This window comes from Myripristis murdjan, chromosome 1 (genome assembly GCF_902150065.1).
Source record: "Myripristis murdjan chromosome 1, fMyrMur1.1, whole genome shotgun sequence".
NCBI lineage: Eukaryota > Metazoa > Chordata > Actinopteri > Holocentriformes > Holocentridae > Myripristis > Myripristis murdjan.
In genome coordinates this window covers 25,511,183-25,523,449 of record NC_043980.1, presented here as the reverse complement: position 1 = coordinate 25,523,449, position 12,267 = coordinate 25,511,183, and the positions used below count along the sequence as shown (strand labels likewise).

At 42.5% G+C, this 12,267-nt stretch overlaps 1 protein-coding gene across 1 annotated transcript in view; it reads left to right on the top strand.

Annotated features, from left to right (window-relative positions):
- Positions 1 to 2,447: 2,447 nt before the first annotated feature.
- The window catches only part of LOC115361153 (MICAL-like protein 2), a 14,178-nt gene continuing 4,358 nt past the window's right edge, over positions 2,448 to 12,267 (top strand). Inside the window, exons 1-10 of the mRNA XM_030054477.1 lie at positions 2,448 to 2,784; positions 4,154 to 4,202; positions 5,992 to 6,133; positions 6,268 to 6,455; positions 8,467 to 8,597; positions 8,798 to 9,598; positions 9,691 to 9,890; positions 11,054 to 11,120; positions 11,744 to 11,910; positions 12,087 to 12,151. Of these exons, the coding sequence (XP_029910337.1) occupies positions 2,642 to 2,784; positions 4,154 to 4,202; positions 5,992 to 6,133; positions 6,268 to 6,455; positions 8,467 to 8,597; positions 8,798 to 9,598; positions 9,691 to 9,890; positions 11,054 to 11,120; positions 11,744 to 11,910; positions 12,087 to 12,151 (1,953 nt within the window). The 5' untranslated portion in view covers positions 2,448 to 2,641. The remainder of the gene's footprint in view (positions 2,785 to 4,153; positions 4,203 to 5,991; positions 6,134 to 6,267; positions 6,456 to 8,466; positions 8,598 to 8,797; positions 9,599 to 9,690; positions 9,891 to 11,053; positions 11,121 to 11,743; positions 11,911 to 12,086; positions 12,152 to 12,267) is intronic.

Sequence of the window (12,267 nt, the reverse complement as noted above, 5' to 3'; positions counted from 1 at the left end):
TCAGGCGAATGCTGGCCTCCTGAAAGTGAAAGTAAATAACTATCCTACCTTACTTCCTTCAGATAGCGAGGCTGAGGCCAGTCCCACTTGTGATAAACTAGGAAAACAACAGACATGTTTTTATTGGCTCTGAGCAAATATTCACAGACTAAGTGTTTCCAGATGGGAGTTTCTGAGGGGCACATATATCATCTAACAGGGGAGGAGGGAGGAGGGAGGAGAGAGAGCAAGAGAGCGACAACAGAGAGAGAGAGAGAGAGAGAGAGAGAGAGAGAGAGAGAGAGAGAGAGAGAGAGAGAGAGAGAGAGAGAGAGAGAGCAGCAGGGGTCTGTCAAATGCATTCTGTCCTACTGACTAGGGCATTTCCTGTCTGGATTTGGAGGGATTAGGTATTTGTGTGTGTGGGTGTGTGAGGTCAGCATAAGCATAGATGCACAGACTGCATTAATACTGTACATATATATATATGTGTGTGTGTGTGTATTTGTGTATTTTTTTTTTTTTTTTGGACATATCTTTGTGATGAGTCTGTGCATGTTTGGACAACCTCTTTAAACTGTACTTGTGATGTGTACCGATATGAAAAATGTTTGACCAGATTCTTGGATTCTTGGCAAATTTGACGCAAACCCAAACATGTCCTTGGAAACACATTTTCTCTCATCTTTACCACATCTACTTTGCTTAAAGGCAGACTTTGCAGTTTCAAAGCGGTGAGCACCCCATCTTGTATGATTTGATAACAGATGATGAATGCCACTTGATTTACACAAAAGATAGAACTTAGAAATTCCTCAGGGAGTCAGAGCAAGTATTTTACCCCATCATAACCCACAATATGAATATTTCACTGCATTTTTTATGTGTTTGTTTACATTTAACATCAAAACATTAGATTCAAGGCTGGCATTTCAAAGTGTTACATGGATTCTATGGCTTATTAGTCTTGAGCTGGAGGTGTTTTACCCTTTGTCAGCCTCATCTTTAACATTAAGAAACAAAGTAGCATGTCCTCCCATTTCAAACTGGGGTCCCTCCGATCTGACCGCTCTATCTCCTGAGCCACGCTTCCCTTGAATATGTATGGTGTGTGATATGTAAAAGAAAAGCCATCATTTGTTCCAATTTGTTTTTAATTTCCACTTTCAACCTGCCTGGCAGACCCCTTTGTCAGGCTGAAGCTATATGTTATCATTAAAGTTTAACAGTGTCTACACAGGGAAAATGTCTGTCAGCTGACAAGTTTCGCAGTGAGAGAACTGATGAATTGTGAATTAATGATCACTGTAAGCCTCTAACCAATGACACTGACTCCACGATCGTTGACATTTCTCAGCAAGCCTGTGTAGCAGACTTTAACTGTGTGCCTGAAGGGGAAATGGATGTTTCTACACATGTGGAGTAATGTGTGGTTTCAAAAGGGGCCTCATCTCAATTTCTAACAGCAATCAGCAACAGCTGCATTTGCCACTGCTAGGTCTTCTTTTATTGTGTTTTAAATCGACAAAACCAAAACTCCCTCGCTGTTGTAGGCCTGTTGACCAGCATTAAGGACGTACAGGATCTGGGTTGGTGTCAGGTAACTTGGTGAGCAGAGGGCCACGCCTCCATGAACACACTGAGCAGACAGGACAGGATAGGACAGGTAGGCTGCAGGTAGCACAAGGAACAGCCACACCTGCCTGAATAGTTTCAGTTTACGTCCCTGAACAAAACGCTCCAAATCCTGAGAGAAAGGTTTGGACCACTACAAAGATGAGATCCACAGGGATACAAACAAGGAGACAAAAACACTATAAAACAGTATTACTATTTCCAGACAAACTCCAAGTGCTTATAGAATGATTTTAGATATGGGTGACCTACATATAGGCCTATATACTATATATCAGTGACATACACCTAATCTAGATATAGATCCAATACAACCCCAGAAATATGCATGTAATATTTTCATATGTGTATTTAGCTCTGTGTTAATTCCTATAAAATGTTACTGACACCCACACACATGCTTGCTTGGGTGTCAACAGGTTGTTGGTCCATTTATCATAGAGAATGTAGGTTTTGGTGTGTTTTGTTTGGTTTCTGCTCACCTGCCCATTGACTGGAGATGGAAAGTGGCAAGTACAGTAACTAAATCTGGTCCCAGGCATCTTTTGTCTTTGTCTGAGCTCAAGCTCAAGGTATTTGGAACATGGCGCAAAAAAAATACCTTGAATAAACTAAACTATTAATCCATACCCATGACCATAATCTGTTCTTATTCAACCTACTTACAGCAGTGACCTGTGACGCAGTAACGCACGCGCACGCACGCACGGAGGGAGAGAGAGAGAGAGAGAGAGAGAGAGAGAGAGAGAGAGAGAGAGAGAGAGAGAGAGAGAGAGAGAGAGAGAGAGCTATTGAACTCCACCCATGCAGCGTCATCGGAGACCTTTGCAGGTGTCAGGTCCAATTTTTTCCACTTTGTCAAACAAGCCGAGGTGACTCCCACACTATCCCACTTCCCGGTTGGTGTGGGTAAAGACGGTTCAGAGCGTGCGGGGCTCCGAGCAGCCGCAGGGGGGCTTGGTTTGAGCGGCGCTGGTGCTCTGACAGTAAAACTCAGTGAGTAGTTCGGTGGCTCCGGGCTTGGGGGATGGCGGCGGTGAAGGCGCTCCAGCAGTGGTGTAAGATTCAGTGCGACGGCTACCGGGATGTTTCCATCACCAACATGACCACGTCCTTCAGGGACGGCCTGGCCTTCTGCGCCCTCATACACAAACACAGACCCGACCTCATGTAAGTAGGACTACGGGCGGCTGACTGCCCCGACTCGTACACTCGTACACAAAGTTCACAGACAACAGAGGGAACCGCTTTCCGCTTCAGTTCCTGATTTGCACAGGCTGACTTAACTCTGTCCTTAACTCTGTGTGTTAGTGAACGCTGCCGAAAGAGTGAATTAGAAGTCTCCTGGTTGCTTCTCCTCTCTAGTTTTGCTGGGTCAGGCTGTGTCCATGGATGGATGATAGAGAACATGGATCTGGAATAAAAAGCTGGAATAGGGGGGATGAACTCAACTGCGCCCTCCAGGCATGATAATGTTCTGTGAAAATTGACTAATAATGAGTACCTGGCCCTACTGTGTACTTATTGAATGTTATTCTCTACAGGGCACACCTACCTCATTATTCCGATTATAGCATCAATTGCTAGAGCTGTCATTCAGAGCCACACACCCTTCAGCTGTCAAAGGAGCTCTAGATTGCCTCGCACATCCTAACATGACATCCTTGCAGCCTAATCCTTTGTTTGGAATTAAGGTGCGCTCAATTTCTTTACAATAGGAGCTCCTTCTGCTTTGCCAGGCCTGTTTTTGATAACCAGTTGGGAACTCCCAGTTGAGTAACACTGGGGTTAAAGTGCACAGCAGGCATAACCGTTTCTCTTTGCTGGTGGCAGCTGCAAAATGTTGTGCTACCAGAGTTGTCATGCTCTTAATACTCCAAAATGTCTCATAGTTTTGAGCTGATTTTCAGGTATTCTAAATTAAGACTTGATTTTAAAATAACACTATACTGAAATAAAACTTTGCCTGTTTAGAAATGACTCAGTTTGTGCTGATTCCACAGGGGCGCCTGGTTTTATTCCAGAGGTCCCGTTATGGATGAAATTTAGTTTCGATTCAAGTGGAGGCACAGCTGTTCATTCCTTCCCATCCCAGCTTTTACCCACACCCGGACCAACGCAGTGCATATTACATGTTTACATGAGCTACAAGCACTAAACATTGGGTAAACGTTGAACTCTAGTGTTCTCAATATAAACCATTCATGCAAACTTTACTCAAGGCTATCATTGCAGAAACGTTTCTGTTGCAAAGAATGTAGACCATGAGGTTGGTTTTTAGAAATAAAGGCCTCAGCATGTGAAGATGACAGAGTGTAAGCATGAGATCAAAGTGACAAATCGGTCATGAAATGAAATCCTGTGACACTGCTGAGATTATGATTCATACTCAAGGGTCTGGAAGGGAGTTGTGCAAGGACGACTAAACTAAACAAGGCATACTTGACCAGTGCTACTTGTAAACAAAATGATGAGGGAGGGAAGTTGGCAGAATCATAAACATTATTTTTAGTCATCTATCCTTCTTTCTCTCTTGCAGAAATTTTGATTCACTGAAGAAGGAAGATGTCTATGACAACAACAAACTGGTAAGACACAGTGGCTATCTGAAAGTTTGTCATTGTTGACATACTGTTACTGCTGCATGTTTCCTGCAAACATTCAAGGTTTCCTAGGTTTCACTGTCCTGATCTCTCGATTAACAACAGAGCCCTTATCCCTTGGAGAAAATCACCCCATCTCTGCATCTTAATGGAAAATGCTGGCTTTAGATGTTACTTGGCAGCACCACTTGATGTTGGATTTGGGAGACTGGGCAGTTCATTAACTGGTCAGTGTGACATTACAACACAGCAGGAGAATAAAATGGAAACTAATCAGCATTATCAGATCTATGAATAGTATGATTCAGTGGCAAGGCTCTGACATTACAGGAAGGAGTAGTCACGTTTTTCAAGCAGGAAATGCTTTTGTATGTCTTACTTTAATTTTTCTGTCTGGATTTTTAACATGGAGGTTAGAGATCTGGGAATGACTGATAAGGAAGATGACATGACAACACAAACTTCTGCTCTTAAGAGAGGGAGAGAGCGTGAGACTCTTTTGTGTGTTGTGCTTCTATCCAGTGTTCAAGACCCTCACTGTGTGAGCATTTTTGCAAAGTGAGATCACTTCAGCCAGTCCTCACTTTGAGTAGCTTGTCTAGAAACAGGATATAAATTCAGGGTTGAGATTCAAACTAGGATTAGGTTAGGGTTAGGAATAATGTTAGGGGTGAAGGAGTTAATGTTCAGCAGTCAACGGACGGTCCTGACAAGTACTGTTCACTAAGACAAATGCTTGTGTTTTACTTGGCTGAGCTCTTTTTAACAAGGGACACATTCAGCACAACTATCTCATATATTATATGTTATTATGCAGTAAAAGTAGCAAGTGTTGTGGTAAGATGATAAAAAAATAAAAGCTCAAATTTGCTGGAAAAATCTGACAGTTAACGTAAGAGTGGAACTATCATTTTCACTTACAAGAGTGGCCACTGAAATAATAAAACCTAAAATATGATTGGAATGGTTGATTGGAAATCTAACAACTGGAAAGTACTAAGCAAGTTGTTAATGAGACAATCAGCAAGAATTGCCCATAAAGGACTATTTGAAGTGCATGCACAGAATAAAACTGCCGTAACTGTTGGCAACAGCAAATTAAACAGTGTTTTATACCTCTGTTTGTCCATCTGATAAGTGATAAAGTTGTGCCCGTGCTAGTCTAGTGTCTGTTTGGTGGCCTGCCTCTGCTTGTTGTTTCTTTCTGCTTCCATGGAATTGAATGCAAGCCTGGCTTGGCTTGCACACAGCGCCTCTTGTTTTTACACTTTTCCTTACATATGATATGTTGATTTATCCTGTGACCTTGATTTAGCTTAGAATGATTCACAAAAGAAGGAAAAACACTTGTAAATGAATTGTTTAGGATTGTTAAAAAAAAATTGGTGCTCATTGAGCAGTGGGTAATAAAATAATGTGATAATGATAATGAGTAAAATTTGTTCCAGGCACTCCAAACAAGAGATTGTATTCTTTATTGGTAACTAACTTTTTAGTTAGTGTGTTAGAATGGCTGAAACAAATTTCATACATTGTTGTTGGAATGTATTTTAGAATTGTAGCTATATATACAGCATTAAACCTTGTCTTGCACACACCCACACACACTTCTTGTCAGGTCTAAAGTAGAGGTGTGTAAAGACGAGGAAAGTGTTTCTGTCAGTTTTGTCTAAGAAACCTTGCTAGACAGATGGTCTGCTGTTATTTAGACTTTCTGTGCAGGTTCAGCTGTGATTTCTTTTATTTTGTTGGACAAATCCAATGCTATTTCCAGGCGTTCCGGGTTGCAGAGGAGGAGCTTGGGATTCCGGCCTTGTTGGATGCAGAGGACATGGTGGCTCTGAAGATTCCTGACCGCCTCAGTATCCTCACATATGTCTCCCAGTACTACAACTACTTCCATGGACGCTCCCCCAGTGAGTCTCACTCTTTGCTCTGTCACTGTCTTCACCTCTGTCGGTCTCTCCTCCTGATCTATGTGTGTGTGTGTGTGTGTGTGTGTGTGTGTGTGTGTGTGTTTGTGTGCGTGCATGCCTGCTTGCTTGTGCAGTTGGTGGTATGGCAGGTATTAAGCGCCCAGCAGATGGATCTACAGATGAGCCATCTGGGAAGAAGAACCAGCCTGTGGTGTCGAAGATGTTCCCGTCTTCCAGACCTGCCATGGACAGCCACCTGCAGCCCTCTTCCCAGATCACAAACCCCAAAACCTCCCCAAAACAAGCCAGCCGTGCAACACAGGTAACATTTCCTGACTCATCCCATCATGGTCAGTCAAGCTCCACCAATTTACACAGGTGTTACTGAGATATAAATCAAATTTAATTTGTTTTCCATAGCTTCTGTGTAAAAATGTCAGGTACATCAAGAGATGTAGATTAACATAGTGCCATTAAAAATGAATAAAGAAATCAACAAAGCCCCCAAAAGCAGAGAGTCCCAAGAGTCCCAAGTAAGTTACAACAAGCACACTCACAGATTGTTTTGACTTTGATGACTGATGATCACTTTCACAACTGCTTTTTAATTCACTATGTACATATAATTGCAGAGCCACATTTTCAGCAGCTATTGCTCCACTGCTCTAATGACATACTGTGTTACCTCATCTTTAAGTAATCTTGCTCATGTGCTATTTTGGTACTAGAGAAACCACTGGCATTGTATTAAGTACAGCTGTAAACAAATGTGCTATTTAATGAAGCTAAAATTATCTTTCTTTCCTTTGCTTTAGCATCTAGTACCTTGGCATTTCCAAAGTTCATTTACTGCTTTCTGTACATTGGTCAGTCTGTTGTTTTGGCAGATGAAGAGTATTCCATGATTGGAACTCCAAAGAAACTTACGATCTTATATAAAAGTGTGCACTACGGTCTTGAAAGAAGGGAAGAAACTGGTTCTCACAAGCACCGAAAGAGAAGTGGAAGGCCTGTTCTGTGAAGTTGATCGCTGCCGATCTCAGAGGTGGCAAAGTTGTGCATCTGAGCCTTCTGCTTTTTTAGCTGCGACCAGCTATAGCTTGGTTGGTCCACATGAAGTTCCCCACCCTGCCCGCGGCCACAGTTTTCACCCTAGGAGGCTGAAATTTGGCATGGAGGTCAAGTGTGTGTGTGTGTGTGTGTGTGTGTGTGTGTGTGTGTGTGTGTGTGTGTGTGTGTGTGTGTGTGTCTGTGTGTGTGTGTGTGTGTGTGTGTTTTGTTCATGTCTATTGGGGAAAAGGGGGCGTGGCAATGGGAGTGACTTATCACAAACAGGCGCATAACTTCCAAATGCATTCACAGACTTGCACAAGATTTTGTGGAAAGTTTGATCATGAGTCAAAGGACCGCTTATTAACTGTTCATGCCAACTGGCAAAAAGGGGTTGTGGCAGTGCGACTGGCCTATAACAAAAAGGTGCATAACCTCTAAATGTATTCATGTAACATGGCCAAACTTTGTAGAAAGACACACAAACACACTCACACACACACACACACACACACACACACACACACACACACAATCCGATAGACAGACATGCACACCTGCCCTGCGTTCCAATACCCATACTACCATACTATTTAGTAGGGAAAAAAAGAATTAGTATGTCCCAATACATACTAAACTACATACTTTTTAAGGGCAGCTGCAGTACATACTAAAAGTAAAAAGTATAAGTATGCGATTTGGAACGCAGGGATAGTCTCTTTAATTGGTGACAGTTTGCCCTGCCCCTGCATTTAAACCACACCTCCTTTCATGAGTCATTAACCGTTTGCTGTAGACACTCGGACTAAACAGAGTTCCTGTTTCAATGGTGTTGGTTAGCCCCGCCCCCTATACTTTAGCCACACCCCTTTTATGACTGATTAACTGTTTGTTTTAGTCACTTGTTGGAGGTATTACCAGACTCGGCAGTGATGCAGCAGAAGTTCATTTTTCTGTGGTGTTGGTTAACTCTGCCATCTCATTCTGTTGGTCCATCTTTTCATTGGTCTGCAAATCTGTGCCTACCCTATAGCAACCTCAACTTCCTACGTATGAGGCTGAAATTTGCCATGGAGGGCAAGACGTATGCATGCATGGATGCATGTGTGTTCCTGGTCGCAGCTATTGAGAATTCAAACTTGTTTCTGTCCTGGTTGGATCCAGTTTGGTCTTCTTTTTCAGAACACTAACCACATGTCATAAGTTCTCATTTGTATTTTATGAAGTATATTTCCCCTTATGCCTCTCTTTTTGTCTATCTGTGTTTTATCTCCCTCTCTCAGAAGGAAGTGTCTGTTGAGAAATCCCACCAGACAGGCACCCTGAGTAATAAATGTGTGTCCTGCAACAAGCATGTTCATTTAGTACAGAGACATCTAGTGGATGGGAAGCTGTATCACAGGAACTGTGCAAGGTAAGAGCCTTACTATCCTGACAATAATCTTGGTTTAATTTAGTTTAATATTAGCTAATCTCAATATCTTTACCCTGTTTAAAGTACTTGTTATAAAATTTTCAGCAGAATATCCAATTATTCATTGGTTTATTCATGGTTTGGTATTTTTTTTAACTGTTTTTTTTTTTTTTTTTTTTTTTTTGTACTTTGTCCTTTAGGTCTCTCTTCCCTTCTAGCACAAACTCTCTTGTCCGAGAATTGCCCCAAACCCCCCCTGTTCCCAAATACACTCCACATCTAGACAATATTAAAGTCAACACAACTACCCCCACCCCAACCCCCAACAAACTGGGACCTGTATGGCTCTCCTCAAAGACAGAGAAGTCCAGTCCTTCTCCTTCACAGCCTGCCTCTGTTTTCTCTTCCCCTGGGAGAGGAACTCAGACCACTGTTTTCCACAAACCGGCATCTACCACTGGAGCCACACGGACTACTTGTGACCCCACAGTCACCACCACCTCTATCACCTTTAGGCCCAATGCAAGCCCAAAGACTCCCCGTGAGTCCACATTAACCACTTCTATCACCACCAGCCCCAGAGTAACTCCTCAGACCTCTGCCACTGCAGCCAAGACCCAACAAGCCAAGCTCAGGTTCTTACAAACTGGATCTGATACTGCTTCCACCAATGAAGAGAACAAGACTCCAGGGTTGAATGTAGTTCATCAGAACCAGGGAGTCCGGCCCGGACAGGCTGTGAGTGTGGTTGTAAATCTTGGTGGTGTGGGCAGTAAGGATTTGTGTGTGAGTGGGGTCACAGGTGGGAACGGGGCTAAAGCATCAGGCTTGGGTGGAGCTTCAGGAAAGCTCTGGTCGAAAGAGGAGAACAGTAGTAGCAGTGGCAGTAATAGTAAGACTCAGGCAGCAGCAGCCTTCATCTCCAAGAAACTGACTGAGGAGAACAACAATAACAACAGTAAGCCCCCATGGACCACTGGAGCGCTAAAGAAGACTGACAAGTAAGCAATCTAAAGACACAGTGCATTATAGTAGCTTGAGGCTGACCTCTACTGGTGAATAATGGTATCTAATGTTTGGTCACTGTTGTCAGACCCTCTCAGGTTGAGCCTACCAAGAAGGAGACAGTGGGTATCAAGGGAAGAGTGAAGCTAAAAGTGAATCCTTCACTCTTAGCGGACTTATCAACTCAATCCACAATGGAAACTCCTAAATCAACTCCAACCCCAGGCAGCAGGGGTGGTGTGGGTGCCAGAACTCCAGTGCCTCCCAGTGCCTCAACCAACACTTCAGGTGAAACCAACACATTTAAACACTTCCATAACTGTGCATTGAATGGTTTTGTCCCACTGCTCTGCAATATACATATATATTTGATTTTTATTTTGATCATTGGATTGTCCATCGCTCAAAACAGGGCGGTGTACGTAGGGTAGAGTGTGATGTGTGGTATGTGTGACAGTTAATAGTGTTTGATTTAAAATGTAAATGAACAGTAGTTGCACTCACCAGTAGTAAACTGTCTTGGCAAATTATAGCATACCAATGTAAAACTGAATCACTATGGTTCTCCATGGTTATTACATGTTTTCTGTCAGGTGAGTCTGAATGGTCCTTCCTTCAATCAACCCTCTTTTTTTGCATAGTGCACCTGAAACAGCATACTCTTTAAGACCGCCAGGAACATTTTACCCTTGGTAAACGGTTAAGCCAGCTTACAACAAAGCAGTCCAGCAGACAAACCTAAACTAAGCAACCAAATGTAAAATAACACAACTGATCTCTGCAGGAAAGCAGGGAATTGTTATTTTAGCCAGCGAAATTCTCCCATAAGCAATTTGAATTGCAGAGAAATGTGACATGGGAAAAAGCAGTTTTCCATTGCATCTAGTGGGGAAAAATAGCCACAGCAGGAGCGGTTACTTAGCTGGCATGCAAAGGTTACAACCACAAGCATTTCAGACATGGCATTTCAACAAAGACCTAATGAAAATCCAAATTTCTCCTTGCCACATTAGCTCATGTAGATGCTTGCCTTTCTAACAAGCATAAAAATACTAATGCCAGGTTTTTACCATAATTGATCTGCTTCTTCAAACCACGTTTCTTTATATGGTTCATTAGATCCCATTCATATCGAAATTTCATCAGATGCCCCATTAAGATATGCCTTGGCAAACTAAAGGTAGTTCATAACCTCACACTATAAATTCTCACTTTGGTGTAAATAAAGTGTTCCTTTCTGGCATTACATTGGCAATTTCTAGGACATTGATTTATTTGGACTTTAACCACATTGTTCTCTCACAGGTTTTTAACTTTACTGTCCATAGTAAATGGCATTGTATCAATGTTGCAAATGGTATTTGGATAATGTAAACTACAGGTGTGATGAAGGATCTGATCCCAAAAAGTGAGGAGCACTAATGTTTCCCTTAATTTGTTTCTCCTCACAGTGTCAGAGAACAGTGATTCTCCTGCAGAGTGGAGGTCAAAGCTCAAACCTGTCTCCAAAGAAACAAAGTAAGAGTTTGCTATCTACTTTATCTACTATATGTGTGTCTGTATTGCCTTTGTCCTGCCTTTTGTCACAGGACATTTTACATTTTTTTGGCTCGTTCATTCCTTGTCCTCATTGGCTGCGTTCCTAATTTCATCACTGTAGCAGGAAGCACGGTCACGTGGGTGGCCTCACAGCATGTCAACACCATCATCATGCATGAACTGTATGAGTGCATCTTTTTTCCCTATCCATCTATCCATTCTTCTGTCCAGCCTTTCATCCATCTATCCAGCCATTCATCCCACAGGAAGTCTGTACCTGCTGCTCCTCCAAATGGCTCGTCCATGATTTGTGGTCAGACATTTCAGACTCACCCCTTCCGCCACATGCATGGGAGACCCAAATGGTGTCAAGAAATGGGTAGAGTTCTCCATGGTGCAGCATATGTTCAGTGCTCCTTTCCCTGGATGACCTTTCCTCCTGCTCTCATGAATCAAAACTTGAGAATGTGGCGAGAAAGACAAAAGGGAGCAGGAGCAATTTGAGCAATACATAAATGACCTGTGAAGGAATTAAAATCCTTTTGCTCCCTTCATGACTAAGCCTCTCTTCCTCTCTCTTACCTCCCTCCCTCCATCTACAGACCTGCTGCTCTTTCCCCTCTCGCCTATAATAATAAGCCAACGGATGTTTCCTCTAAGCCGTGGACTAATGAAGCAGGGAAGTCCCTGGCATCAGACTCCAATGCGGGCCTTTCCACTTCTCATCCTACCAGCTCCAGCACTCATGTGACAATACCACCGTCAAGGGGTAACAAAACACTTTCCTATGTATTGTCACCTGCTTCCATTTAAAAATTAAATGGACTGAAGTAGAACCAATAACATTTGTATTATCTCAGGGTTACCTCTAGCTTTTGTCTTTTGCTGTCAACTGCTGTTATCTATCCTTGTTTATTTTCTATTTTATCTTCATGTCTATATCAGGCTTTCTGAATGGAGGAAGCTCATTAACTACAAATGGTACCAAGCCAGAGCAAAACACCAACAAGGTAGCTATGGGTTTCACATCATATAAGGAAAATGGGACTGGTTGGTTAGTTCTGAGTTTTTTTGTTTTTTTTTTTTAAATGCATGATAGATTAGATCATTCATTAAAGGCACTCAC